Source organism: Phaenicophaeus curvirostris, chromosome 2 (assembly GCF_032191515.1).
Source record: "Phaenicophaeus curvirostris isolate KB17595 chromosome 2, BPBGC_Pcur_1.0, whole genome shotgun sequence".
Lineage (NCBI taxonomy): Eukaryota > Metazoa > Chordata > Aves > Cuculiformes > Cuculidae > Phaenicophaeus > Phaenicophaeus curvirostris.
In genome coordinates this window covers 3,722,048-3,737,624 of record NC_091393.1, presented here as the reverse complement: position 1 = coordinate 3,737,624, position 15,577 = coordinate 3,722,048, and the positions used below count along the sequence as shown (strand labels likewise).

Here is a 15,577-nt window from a genome sequence, read left to right as displayed (position 1 = left end):
TGCAAGGTCAATCATATTTTTTACATGGTAGTGGAATGAAGCTCAAATTATTTTTTGATTGGATCAAGAATGCACAAGTTTAAGTCATTCATGGAATGCACTTGGAGCTATTCAGCGATCTTCTGAATATTGTGTGTTGACCATATGATCATACTGGTTTAATCCAATAGAGAATCATATGGAAAGACAAACAGGAAATGAAACAGTGGCAATGGCTTAGCTAATACTTGACAAATACTTGAGGGCTATTAAAATTACATCAAAACCGTTTCCCCCAGATTTTGCCTCATCTTCATCCAACGCAAAAAAAAAAAAAAACCAAACCCAAACAAAAGCAGCTACTTTTACCCAGAAAGATCTAAACTCAGAAACGCAATAAAACAAAGCAGCTTAAAATGATTCTTACAGAGTAGAATACTGTTTAGTGTCATTAAATGGAACAAAGACCTCCATCAGGGTATCTAATGAGACCATGCCTGGATAGAGTTCAATCGTTAATGATCAACCTAACTTTTTTGTATTATACTGCTTTTCCTTTTCCTACTGTTGTTTCCCTGTTGCTAAAAGTAAAGAACAATTTGGTATGAGTAGCTGTTTTACTGCTCTTTAACTCTGATCACATGCTTCTGAAGGTAAGAACAGCAGATGTTCTCCCATACTGTCCAGCAGAAACCGGACAGATGATTTAATAGTTATTCTATAATAAACAGTGCTTTCTCTTTTGCTTCTGATGTGCTATATTTCAGACCCATGATCAGTGAGAGCACAAAGCCTGTCATATGAGTTGTGTACTCAAGGCAATGGCTTTGTGAAAAAAAAATGTAAAAAAGTAAAAAGTTTAATTTTACCAATTGGAAATACTACAGAAAGCTGACAAATCTGCTCTGTGGTAGAACAGATGGGAAAACATCCTTGGAAAAAATCCTTGGAAAAAAAACCTAAACAGTTTCTCTTTGAAGCCTCTTACTTCAATAATTTGATCATAAAAGAGACCAAGACAACTTCAAGTTAATTGGATCACAACCTACATAGAAGTTAATGAGATTGCTATTAATATGAGAATTTTCATCTGAAAATTTATCAAATATTCTTTGTTTATAGCAAAAGATGGAATAGATCAAGATACAAAGTAAATATATAAACACAAAGTGACCTAATAGAAACACAGAATATAGCATTCCAACCAGGAACAAGGTGAGTTTATTACCATTATATAGAAAATATGATTTCTTTATTTAGAAACACCACTTATCAATGAATTGAGAGATTTCCTAGTTCATGCTAGCACCATGCAGTCTGGATATATCATTAATATTTTAATCACACTGTTCTTTTGACTTATTAGCTATAATTTTGAAGAAGCTGAACTAACCTTTTGTATTAAATACAATTTATATGTTAAAAAAAGAAAAGGGTAGTTTCCTAAGGAAATGAAGTGCATGTCTCCACATTCTTTGTTTTCAAAAATAATATGTCTGTCTGCCTACCACAGAAATTAACCTTCAAATTCACCAGCCCATTTTAACTACGTTTCACAGGTGGATAGCACTTTCAAGCTCCTTCAAATTTTCTTACCAGAGGTCCCATTATTGCTTATGTTGACAGCTGGAATTTCCTTAGGAGAACAATACTATGAGTTCTTCATCACTGAGAAAAGCTTTCAGTAATGCTCATGCTTTATTAGATGTCTAATTCCTCCATGAAACATGCATTTATAGGAGACCAATGTAACTGGTTCTGCTTCTTGTTGAACAATTAAGTATACTATAGATACCAAAACCAAGGCATGAATTATATTATGCTGCACAGCAAACTTCATCTCAACTAAGTTGAGAGAGGCTGCAAAAAGGTGGTGACAAAAATATTGCAATTTTTAAGTGGAAGATGTGTTGAAAGTGTATTAGTAATAATTTACACCAAACAGATTTCTTTTGGAACTTGTGAGATTTTGAAGAATGTCATATCTGTAGTGGCACAAATATTCTAGGTAAAAAGTGCTAGAAATTCACCTTTTTTTTTTCCTATTAGTAATTTGTCACAGAATTTCAGTGAGGGCTATGAGGATCATGTAGGCTTGCTCTACACACTGGCCTTGAACAACAGTTCCTGCCATCTTTCAAAAGTCAGAGACAACATTCAGAAGCAGAGAAGCATTTGTAATATTATCTGAGAATGGACTAAGGAGCTTGACAGTGCTTCAAAACTAACGGAAGAAAGGATTTTTCTGCCTAAATATGGATAACAATTTTGAAAATTATTTTCCTTTAGGACTTCAATATTTAGGAGATATTCAGCACAGTTCTCTTTCATTTTTCTCTATCCCTTGTTTGTAGCATTGCTTATAGTCTGATCAGCTTTTCTGACTGCTTTTTCTATACCTTGATTCCACTGGGAAAGGCTCATAAAGGAATTTTTTGTAGAAGTCTTTCTTAATATCATGAACCAGAATTACAGCTTTTCCTTGGTCATCAAACTGTGGTCTGCCAGCACGTCCCATCATCTGAAGTACATCTGCCAAAGGGATAATAATGTATAAAACAAATGTATTTATCTGAATGTATACATGAATGTATTTATGACCGTATAATGCACAATACAGCACATTTTGGCTTTCCTTGGCCTCATACGCCATATTGGTTTTGAAACATCTGTTTATTCTTTTTCCATCTCAGGTAAATCTATAATGAGCTTCTTTCTGGCAGCGACTATCTTCCTGCATACTTGAAGACCACCCACTGCAATAGAATCAAAGCTTACATCTAATATAAATTTCTTCTACTCTCCTTCTATTGCACATCCATCCCTCATTTGACAATATGCAATTAAAGACAATGAGTAAGAGAACTCAACTTACAAGAGCAACTGTCTATTATTTCCTAATTGTCAAGTATTTGACTTAAAAGTTCCTTATATAAGCTTTTCTGCTATGTATGATTTCCTAGATTTTGAATATTTTAGAGGAAAAAGGTAAAGGCAAATTCTAATTAGTGACAGCTATCTTTACAGTGGTAGAGATATTACCACTCATGCTTCAGGACAAGTTGTATTAGTCATTAGCGCTGGAGAAAAGATGGTTTTGTATCCTATGTCGTCCATATATCAGATCACAATATACAAATTTTAAACCAGATACAATTAAAGCTTACCTCTGCTACTCTGCTTACATGTCATCCTTGCAAATACTAGTTAATTATTTCTACAAACACTTTTTTTACAAAACACACTCAGCTTGCTACCTAGACAAAAAGATAAGTATGCTTTTCATCTGTTTTGTTTGTGTTTTCTCATAATCTGAGAAATGCATCTGCATAGGTTCTTTTGTGTCTCACTCAACAGAGCTCTGATTCCTTTTTGGTTCCTCCAGATGCTATTTAACTTTGAAGAAACAATTGAAAGCAATGAATAAGTAAGTTTTACATATTTTTTAAAAAAACTTCTTGTGTTTTGTGTATTCCCTATGAGCTCTATCATACCTGCAAAACATGTGGCTTGCAGTACCTGGCATTTTGAAAAGCAATTTCTTTGGCTTCAGAACTAATAAGCTTTTGGCCAAGTGGCCAGTTGGGGAAGGGAAAATCCAGAGGGTGTAGAATGGCATACAGATATGGACAATGATAGGAGAAAGCCTGATGAAAATAAAGCTTTCAATAATGCTTTTTAACTTGCATACCCATAAGCGATATAGAGAGCAATGTTTTTTATCTGTTTATTCCTTGTGTTAAATTAGGAGTGACATGAAAATGGAAAGTGCAACTAGTTTGCAAATTATGTTTCTGAACAACTATGTGCACAGGAGGGTGATGAAACAACTTGCTATTCCAATAGGGTGAATTAAATTTTGCATAATACCATATAGGAAATGGACTTACCAAAAAGCATCAGGAATTTTTGCCAGTATCCACTACGTAATTATCCAAAACCAATATTTTCTTTAATCACGATATGTTGCTTGGCTGCTTTTAATCACTGGACTAAACTCCTGAAATGTTAAATATGATCCAACTAGCTGACTAAATGTCTAGTAACAGAAAAGGCCCTCCCCCAAACCTCTGAGTTCATTCAGAGAAGCGTTTCTACTTATTTTGAAATTACTGAACACTCCAAAATGATTCATTCTGCCTTCAGCTGCTACCCTGGAGCCAAATGCATCCCTGATACAGAAAGGTAACTTCAGCAGGAAAAAAACAATTTATATCATGATGGAACAAGTGAAGGTATAACTTAAGGGCAGCACTAAAGACAGTATTGTAAAATTTTGGAAATATTTCAGAAAGAAACTCATTACATTTTCATTTTATTGCTGCTGCAAATCTGTACTACCTATCCACAGAACTTCCAGATGCATAAATATTCTCTAGAAAGTTAAAAATAAAAACGCTCTAACCAAACCGCACCATATGTTTCTTCATAAAGTAAGGAATTTGCATTTTCTGTCACAGCACAGTCAACAAAATCTAAATGCTTCCATCACAGATGGTGGTATTCCATCCATCCCCACCAAGTCATATTGAAAATTCAAGAACTGAACAACCCCCAATGTCCAAGTCACTTGGATTCAAAAAGGCAATAAAGTGCAAAAGTATAAGTGTGCCCTAAAACCTTTGTGAGTACTTGTAAAACAAATTTCTAAAACAATATAGTAAGTCTTCGATGCTTATTGAGTTTCTGATTTCTTTCAAATATGTTATTTTCTCTATTACTTCTCTCTGGCAGTCCCACAGATTCAACATAAAATTTAAAACTTCAGTTGATTTCTTTCCTCATCTCTTTTCCTGATTCAGTAATAGTTTTCACTATCCTTCTAGTCAGGACGAGTGCAATACTACTTCCCTGCAGACTGTTTTAAGTTTACATCAGCCTAAGTCTGTCACAAAACGCAAGTGTGCATGGCTAAGCTCTCAAGTCATAGCAGAATCTCTGAACCAGAAAGCTGGTCTGGAAATTGATCCCAAGTTTCCTCCAGCGCACTAATCACTAAATTAAGCTCTATGATGGTTTACTTGAAGAAGTAAGTAGTATTTTCAGTTCAAGCTTTTTTTCATTAGTGAGCTTCTCTTGTTGAAAAACAGTATGTAGTTAGTTAAAAAGATGCAAGCTTTCTATTTACATTACAAATAGCATTAAGATTGTCCTTATGTGTACAATCTCTGGCATAATATAGAATTAATTAATAATAAACTTTCTCTTGGGAAAAGGGAAAGCAGAACAGGAAACCTGGAATAAATATAGCTTGTCCTCATTCTTCAAGCTAAGTACCATCCAGACAAATATCTTCCCTGTCCGAACTCCGAAAGAAGTTCTTCCGTGGTTCATTTTCTTAAGCATGTTTAAACACTGCAGAACAGTTTATGAAAAGTGGAGTTTACTGGAGCCAGAAAGCAATAAAAATCTATATCAAACCAGAAACTGAAATATTTAATTTATCTGCTTATTTTTGGAGGATCACTTACTTGAAGTATCATTTACATCACTGAAGATACTTAGACTCATTAATGTTTTCTGTTGACTGCCAAGTGACTATGTATAAATTTTATGTTCTCAAACATGTGTACTTCAACTGTTGCATTTCAAAACAGCTAAGTTTAGTGTTAGAAATCTATTTCTATTTAAAAACAGTTTCAAAATGAAAAAAAATTATTTGATGCATGAAAACTGCTTTTTATACAATTAACTAGGTAGCTAAATATGACTATATATTGTCCCTTTAGTTGTTTAATGTCTGTTTTAGATAATACACATTAAAGGAATTTAGCATGAGTAAAGGTTTGCAAAACAGAAATATTTTCAATATTACATAAAATCTTAAGAGTTCTTTTACAACTTGCATTAAGCAAAGAAATCCCTTCCTCAGCACTACTAATCTCTACTCAAATTACGTATCTTCAGTGATCAGTTACTAAATAATTAGGTCATTTGCATATGCTTGTAATACAGTTCGGCATATGAGCATTTCCATAATTTATGTGAGTACCTGTAATGGGATAATCCACATAACGCCTTGTTTTTCCATCATAGTATTCTGTTCCTTTAACAATTACTAAATGAGCTGGAAAATTTACACCCCAAGCTAATGTGCTTGTGGCAATAAGAACCTAAAACACAAAGAAAGATTAATGAGGTATATGTAATGAAAAGCCAACTTTTAAAATTCCATGTAAATCTAATTATGGCAAAGAACAAATGTACCTGGATTTTGCAGTTCACAAATAATTCTTCCACGGTTTTCCTGTCTCTTTCATGCAGACCTGCATGGTGCATGCCTATTCCAAAAGCAAGTGTCAGCTTCAAATTTGAATCTCTAACTGTCACTATAATGTCATTCATCTGTAACAGAAAGAATAGTTGCATATTTTAAAACAAATTACTCAGAAATTTTAAATTTTACGGTTGTTATTATCTTTTTTTATTTTTTTACTAGCAGGGACAATTTGATCAACACTGTTTATAGAAACAGGAAAACAAAAGTCTCCAGTCTCTGAACAGTCTGGTTTTAGTCTGAACAAAAATCAAATACTATATTCATGATGGGAGGAATACAAAATGCACATGACACTATTGATGGACTAAGTAGCACAGACACGGAAACTGAAATGCTGAAAATATCTTGACAGATCTGGCAAGTGCTGTGCATTTTTATCCGTGTTTATTTAATGCAATCCCTAGTATCAAAGGGGTTAAAGCTGATCTAAAACCATGGCAAATCCCTGCAACCAGTCACATAGTAATGGTAATGAAAAATTAATTTGGCTCTAATTCTATGAAAAAACAGACACAGTTAATTCATAATTCTGCAATTATTATTAATCAAAAAAGTTTCCTATTCACATGCCAAAATCCATATTAATTCAAAATTTTTTTTGGAGTGAGGTTGTAATTTATAGAATCAAATCCTGTAGTGAAACCCAACATACAATAAGTGTCTGCTTAAGTCCAGACAAAAAGCTATTTTTTATTATTATTACTATTTTTTTTTCCAAATCTCATGTCAAAGACTACTTGGCAACACTTTAACTATCATTTTGACTATATTCCTTGCCTATGTATTCAAGTAATAAATTCCATAATAAGTCCATTTATTTTTGTAGACGACCTCTGTGAAAAGCCCCTCACTCACAAAGAACAAGAACTTCTGCCTTGTTTAGCAATGTTACCCATCAATATTCCTTCTGTTCTTTTATTTCTAAGGGCATTTATTATTTTATGTGATTTTAATATAATTATAGCCAGGAACTTTCAAACCTCATCTCTTATTAGTGGTTTCCTGGTGCCACCAGCAGTGGCATGATGATATTGCATACTTATGGGCAGAATCATTCATGGTTAACCTAGGAGGTATAGCCAAAGTTAGAGAAAAAGATAGTAGTTCAGAATAAATTACTCTGGGTAACTGAAGAATTTGGACTGAGTATTCAGTCTCATCTCAGACTGAATATCTCAAAATACTGCGATATGATACCCGCATGACTGCAGTGATATCTTCGTTTTCACTTAGGACTCCAAGGTGTTGCATTTCTGATATTTAGAATTGTAACCTTCTCTAAATGTTTCCTCAGATTTATAATTCTGAGACCTCAATGTTAATAGAATTATTTACATATATGAACCCCAGTAATATATGTCGCTACTACTATCAAAAAACCTGTAAAAGGTACAAAAAAGCCAGAGAATATAATAGTCCATATTCAGGATTTAAAAAAACCTCAAAGAACACATCAAACAATACAGACGTTGTAAATCAATCAATTCTGTCCGGAAGAGAAAATTACAAAGCATTTAAAAAAGTCTCTTTACTGAAGTAGTATTGGCTAACAGAACCAGAACTGATGGAAGTACTAGAGAACCCAATTAAAGAAGAATTGTTCAAGTTTTGGCTTGGTCCAATCAAGTTGATCTGTTAATGGAAGCTCATAAGCTTTATTTTCCCTCACAGTGCAGTGCCTGGATGTTCGTACAAGCTTCCTGTATTATAAGACATGGAAGGTTTGTTGTATAAACTGAGCTGGCATGTATAAGAAGAGAAGAGGATGCTTACAGAAGAAAAAGTGAAAGGGACTATAATCCACTGAAAAGAAAGGAAGCAAAAAGAAAAAAACAATCAATTGAGAATTGAAGAGGGGATGAATCTACTTAGGAAAGGGAAACAAGAAGAAGGGGAGATAAGTAGAAGAGAGTAAAGAACTGAATGAAAGGAGGATATGTTAAAGGATAAAGTTTATCTATCTAGATACAATCGGCAAACCTTTGATTTCCCTAGTCAACATGTAGACACGTGACTACAGTGTAGACATGAATTATAACCCACCTTAAAGATTTTATTCTTGTAAAACAAAAAAATAGCTCAATAAAATGAGGACCTGTATACCATTGTGTCTACAATTACAACCATCATCATACATTATCAAATATAGTTTTGAATCTATCAATGATTTGTGTGCTATGGATTTATGAAATGGTGCTAGCACTGCATAGGCTCTTTATGCTTCTGATATTTGCCAATGTTTTGCTAGCATTGGAAATATCAGAAAAAAGAATGAAAAACTTAATACATTTACATTTTAATAAATTTCTGTATTCAAAAATTGACAAAAGCTATTATATTGCTGAATTAGTTTTTCCAAGAATTATTGCCTTATGATATGTCCTTAACTTAAGGGCACGAGCCAGTTCCAATTTCACTATTCACATGGGCAGAATTTGGTACTAGGAAGATAATGAATCTAAAATCCCTTTTCCCCTAGAAGAGTACAGGGTTCAAAATAGCTGATTTGGATTAGTCTGCAGCAACTGGACTGTTTCTTCAACACACGCATTTTTATAGTGTTAGTTATTTTCAGAACAAACCGAGCTAAACCTTTTTTGCCATGCAGTTGCCACCATAAAACATCCTAAATTCACACTGCTAGGAATTTTTTTTCTCTCTGACTTGTATTACAGTGGTGGCCTGTGGTGCTGTTAGTCATACCTGCAAAGTATTGTAATTTACCACAGGAAAACTAAAGAACCCTTAGCAGGAGAGCTGGCGCATGTACTACTATCCTGTCATTTTAGCAGCAGGGAATCCTAGTCATTTTTAGCTGACCTCTTACTTTCACATAAATCAATGTAATAAACACAACTATTTTACCCATAGGTGCAATCCAAGGCTTAAAATTCTCTTGACAATTTATTTAAAAATATAACTTTCTTATGTCACTGTAGTGTATGAACACTATTACTTTCTATTAAGAAATAATGGCATAACAGATTCATTAACCAGAAAAGGAAAACAGCGTCGTGACTATGAAACAAATCTAACACTTCTGCAAGTTATAGCTTCATTACTATTTATGTTTCTGAGAACAACTGTAAAGTTAAATCATAAAAAGAAAAAATATTTTATTTTACTAACAGAAAAAGTATATCAAAAATAATATAAGAAAATATAAATGGTACTGACACAAAAAACCTGTACAACAGTGATGCAAGCAGGGATTTTTCTCTGGACTCCCAGACAGGCAGGATTGGGCCCACGTGGAAAAGGTTTTTCTGCCCTTCACAGACTTTTTTGATGAACAAACAAAAATACCTTCTGTGCTTTCCTAAAATTAGGAATCCACCTTTTAAAAAAACACCTTCGGAAACCAATTTGGGACTCTAGTAGTGTTGAAAAACATTTATTATAAAAAATAAAGTTTATTTCTACTTTTTATATTCTAATCTCTGAGCAAGCTATTTTTTTTCTCAAACTAATAAGTAGTCATTTTCTTTGTTCCTGCACATATGTAAACTGTTGAACCATTTACTTTAAGCTAATAGAACTTTTTTTTATATTTTAAATTTATTATACTTAAAAAGCTTTTGTAGAAAGATAGGATTCCATTTAAGTAGATACATTACCCTGTGCCTGAAATACATTCCAGTCAGAGTATAATTCAGCAAGTTGATGACAATGCTGGCTCCAAAAGAAAGGAGGAGACCAGATTGGACAAGAATGAGCTAACAGATTGTGCAGCCCAATTCTGTCCCTTTGAGTGTGATATATTGTTTCAAGATGCTAAAAACCCATACTTTCTCAAAGCATATCTGTTGTGCTGGTTTTCCCATTTTCACAGAATCCTCATTATTAGTACTCTGTACTCTTTTCAAAGCACGTCAGACTCAGACCATATGCCACTGAATAATGCTTATCAATTGTCTAAAATGCCCAATAGAAGAAAGATGTGCCAAACAAAAGAATCGTGTAAGTTATGAAGACTTTTACAAAAATAATTACATATTTCACATCTGCTACAGATGTTAAATGAAATAAAACCATCTCCTTGTTATAACTAAATGTTAATTTTTTATGACACACTTTTGTGTCATAAAAGCAACATCTTGTAGAAAGAAGCTGAACTTTTATAATGAGTGAAACACTTAGAAATCATTCTTGGATACCCTTGTGATCTTTAGAGGCAGAAAAAAAATTCATTTTATCAAATTATTTATGATGAATAGTCGACATCCTCGCCCATATAAACAAGATTCCTAAAACACCTCAAATAAGATTATTCAAGAAACTTTATTTTAAAATATGGTTTAAACAGTTGAGATATATTATTAAACCATATATATTTAACAGTAAAAATCTCATCTAAAAGACAGCAATATACCTATTCATGATACAGATCAGATTATTCTATTCCTGTTTTATAGCACAGCATTACCTCAGAACAATAAGATGGAGATAACAGGCTATTTGATTTAAAGGTTAGATAAGGAAAAGTCATCTTTTGTCTTTCCAACAGTTCTTGGGAATTTTTTTGTTGTTTTGTTATTGTTTTAGCAATGCAAGGGAGAACTATATGGTAAAATTTCATTGACTATCGTGCGTATGTCTATGCACACTTCCACATAGTGTATGAACACATATACAAATCTGTAATTAGCTCACACATGTTTATACACTTCATTTCTAGAAGAATAAAATAACTATGAGCCTGATTCATTCTTCTGGAGTCACTGAATGCCCATCATTCAAACCCCCTTTAATTCAGTAGAAACTGACTATTGCCTGGTACCTGGTATGCATGCTATTGAACATTACAGTAGGTATGTTTGTGCTAAAAGATTTTCGTTATTTCTAGAGGTTTCATAAAGAACATTCTTAACAAGATGCAGATGGCAAAATGATGCACAAAGCAGAATGCAAAAATCATTGTGGTTAAAGTTAAAACTGTGTACATGGGCACATTTCTTCTCAGTCCTCCCACTGTAAATATAAAAAAAAATATCCAATTATTGGGGCAGGGAATAAATTTCATAAAAAAAAAAAAAAGAAAAAACCCAAACAGCCAAAACACACATCAAATAAGGAAACATCCTACTTATTTGCTGGTAAGAACTGCACTCTAACTTCAAACAATAAAGAATAAATACTACTTTGTACTTTTGTTTTAGGTTAAAAACAAAAAGCAGTAAAAACATTAGAGAAAAATAAATAAACTGAAAACTTCATTCTAGTAAATGATGCTGTAAAAAGATTGCGACATCTGCCTCAATTACAGATGTAGCTGAAAGAGAAGGACTTGTTCCTCTTTAGACAACTCCTAATGTAGAACAGCATAACTGGTCTCATCCAAGCCTACCACCAAAAAGTAGTGGATGTATCAGTTTATGAAAGGATAATCTGAACTACTGTCCCTTTTAACAAGAGAATAGGACACAACTCTGAAGATGACAGTCTTGGCTGATGGCTCCAAATTAGAATTTTAGCTGGAAAATCTAAAAATCATCTCATGATTATACAAAAAAGCAGGGTAAGCATGCAGATTTCTTTTTTCATTGGCACACTGGCATCAATGAACAACAAAAAGAAAGTAAGAATTACCCAATTTAGAGGGGCAGTCTTCCCTGTGAGATGCACTGCACTGCCTCTTCACATTTCTGTCATGATGCACCTGTGCCTCATAAGTAGCACGATCTTTGTCTACTGAAAAGGCCTTGCAACTACTGCAAAAGGCAGCTTCAGCTGCTTCTTCAGTCTTTGGTGAAAAATAAACTCTGTGTTGGGGCTTCAAATCCTAAGACAGATGGAGATTTCATTTTGAAATGTGTATGGACAATGTATTTTGCAGAAAAGAAAAATATCCACCTCTAAGGCTCTAAAATAGGTATTATTTCTTCTTCAAGAGACTGCCCACTCATACTCTGTTTTGGACAAACTGTGGCAGTCCTACTTAAATCCTGAAGAACTTCTGCATGTCCTATGCGTAGCAGTTAGCAAATGTAGGGATAAGCTTGGAAGCATCAGCTACAAATCTCAGTAAGCAGGGTATTTCGGCATCAGCGGAGGCTTCCTTGCTCAGACTAAACTAGACTTGTGGTATTTGAGTGGACATTTCTTAATAAAAAGCACAAACTTAGCCTAAAATTTAGTTGAATAGTATCTATTAAACTCATCTAACAATTGTTGCACAAAAATAGGTCCAGTAGAACTGGAAGACTTATCAGTACTAGAAATAGCAATTTTCATCAAGTACGGTTCAGTCTTACGAAGACTGACTGCAGTCTCAACTTTCTGAATACCTTTCAACTTTCTGGATGCTGCAAAAACATGGTTATGAGCAAGAAACTATATACCAGACATGGAATTCAGGGAAAGCACACATGAAGAAACATCTCCAAAACAGAATGGAGCTGCCTGTAATATATATATTCAGTAGATGGGTGTAGAACAAAAGGTTGTTTCTGCATGTCATTTACACATACAAATATGTATTCCAGAAGCTCCATACAAGTTTGTGACCTTTGAAGTATAACTGATTAAAATATTGCCTGAATTTGATACTCGGAGCTGAGCGGCAAAGACAGGTGTGGATTTCTCTACTATCTGAGAGTTCTTGTGAAGAGAAGTAGTCTGGACTTTAGTGAACAGAACCCTTCACATGTGCAGATGAGAGCCTTTTTTTTTGCACTTTTGCACTGATATTACAGGTAGCATCTCTATGGAGAAGATGAGGGAAGGTCAGATGATGGCATTGCTGAAAAATGGGTACCAAAGATCCAGTACTAGACTCTATCCCCTGCTCCAGTCCCCCTCTCATAAGGCTTGAATCTCTCCATTTCTGTCACAGAAAAGTTGCCATGCCACTGTGTAATAGAGAAAAATCACTTTTAATGGCTGCAAGAATTTGTGTCTACCTCAATACCAGTCTTCTAGATGTTATTTTGATGCCATTGTTAACAGCATTTTAAGAAGCCTTATGAAGCCTACTCATTAGGAAGCAAACAGACTAACATTTAGCCTTCATGTAGCAACCCCAATTACACCATTACACAAAACTAATCAATGAGTTCTCAAAGGAATTTTATGTCAGCCAACATTAATGGCAGACAAATAAGACCGAATGAAGAAAAATATCAAGGCCTCTTGTAAAGCTTGCAAACTTTGTATTTACCCATTTATGAGAAATCTTTTCTATCTCATCATACTTCACAAGTAACAATTACAAACACGTTGAAAATAATTTGTCTGAGTTTCCCTAAAGGAACACTGTCTGGAAAAAAAAAAAAACCAATGTGAAAAACTGACAGCATCAAAAAATGTTGCTTAAAGGCAACAACAATTTATTTCTTCTAGCTGGTCCATTTTTATCCAATATAGAATTGAGTAACACTTGAAATATGTGGACGAATATTTAAGATAGGGAAATACTGTAAGTATTCACTAGTTCTACTTTTAAAACTTAAAAATGCTACAGTAACATTGAGAGAATTTTGTCTACTTCACCTAGCCCAAGTTTGACTTTAACGTAACTTTAAGTTGGAGTTTTTAAGTAAAAAAAATATTATGGATAAAGAATTAAGCAGAACTACACTGCATAGGTAGCATTTCCGTAGCTTTGTCTTTTGCTTCAATGTCAAATGAAACGCACGCTTTTTTTTTTTTATCATGCTCATTTAAAACACAAACCCACAAACTGATCCCACAACTACCTAAAGGAATGTCCACTTGAAATTGTGGATACTTCAAACACAACTGTATTCTGCATAATAGTGGAAAGATATAACAACTTAGGGCTTAATCCTCAGTCTTTTATATTTACATAATCAGAACTGAATAACTTGATAGGTACCTTATGCTCCAAACATTCAGCTAAATCATTAAAATACAAATCACATGCAAATATTATTAAACTAATAAATGCAAAGTCTGCTTGTCCTTGTTGGCTCCTCTTTCAAAACCTTTAAAGGTATATTTTGAAACATAAGAAATTCAAAGACTCCTAACAGAAAACCCTTTTCCAGCATGTGAAGAAGCTTGAGTTACAGTGCTTTTCAGGATAGTAGTGGTTCACAGGACATGGGGAAGCTGTTCACAGTAATGTAAGTAGTTTAGGGCAAGCTGCATATTGCAGATTTAATTGTAGGTGAGACTACTACAGTAAACTAGAGTACTCTATTATGTACTAGCAATCCTGATAAGAAATGTTTCCTTTCTGCTCAAGAAAACATTAAATAGAGGTTTTGCAGTTCGAAAAGCAGCATCAAATTGAGAAATATTTTAGTACCAGTAGTTTATCAGGCTAGACATCCATTTTCTCTTTTAAAATCCATCCAAAGTAGGAAGGATATTGATGTTATGCTTTATCTCAGAAAAGTCACACTATTTTTTTGCAAAGAGCAAGAAAAATCAAATAATCTCATCTAGAAACCTATATTTGTTGACATATTTTTTTATACAATTGTACAACTATTCATACAACTGCTGATGTATAAATACTCATATAATATTCAGTTTGGACCTTGTATTTACAAGTCATACATTTTACTGTGCTTTTGCTGTATTTTATCACAGAAATTCCTATGCAGAAGGCCTGTAGGGAATGCTAACTTTCTGAGAGAAAGCTAACTTCCCAAATTCAAGAAATCTGTATATTAACAAAAACAGTTGGTTTGAAGCAATGCTATACTATAAACAGGACCATTAGTCCAGAAGGAAATAAATAATTCTGCATTCACAGCAGGTGCAGAACCAAGTGCATTAAATAAAATCTAGTATACATTTTGAAGAATGCAGATAAAACAGTATGTTTAATGCTTGTTTATTTGACCATCATTCATATTTTGCAACAAATGAAAGTTTTTTTTAGAAACAATACAAGAAAATGGAATTAACGATTATATTGCTTGAAAAAGAACAAAAAATTAAACTTTTACTCCAGCATTGCTTAACGTCTCAGTATTTTACTTTCTAATCTTTGTGTTCTTATAATGGAAATACTGGCAGAAGGTATCTTGTTTTTTTATAACATTGATTAATTCCATTGATATGCAAGACCAACCTATTCCTAAACCACTGGCTCTGCAGTATATATCTCTCTCTCGATGTGTGGATATGGATGGATCGACATATGTATATACATACATACACATACACACACAGGTACATACACATATATATAACCCCTCTACACACAGAGTTATCTTATAAGATGTATGATTTTGGTCCTAAAATACTGAAAGAAATTTGGTTTAAATTCCAGCTCAACATCTACACGTCACAGATTTCCAGCTGTAAACTTTAGAGAATACTAGTCCTCTTTCTTTCATTCTG

At 33.7% G+C, this 15,577-nt stretch overlaps 1 protein-coding gene across 1 annotated transcript in view; it reads right to left on the bottom strand.

Annotated features, from left to right (window-relative positions):
• ASCC3 (activating signal cointegrator 1 complex subunit 3) overlaps positions 1–15,577 on the bottom strand; it is a 277,171-nt gene that overhangs the window by 52,123 nt on the left and 209,471 nt on the right. The window contains exons 31-33 of the mRNA XM_069851132.1: positions 6,187–6,324; positions 5,972–6,092; positions 2,379–2,511 (exon numbers count right to left, since the gene is read on the bottom strand). Of these exons, the coding sequence (XP_069707233.1) occupies positions 2,379–2,511; positions 5,972–6,092; positions 6,187–6,324 (392 nt within the window). The remainder of the gene's footprint in view (positions 1–2,378; positions 2,512–5,971; positions 6,093–6,186; positions 6,325–15,577) is intronic.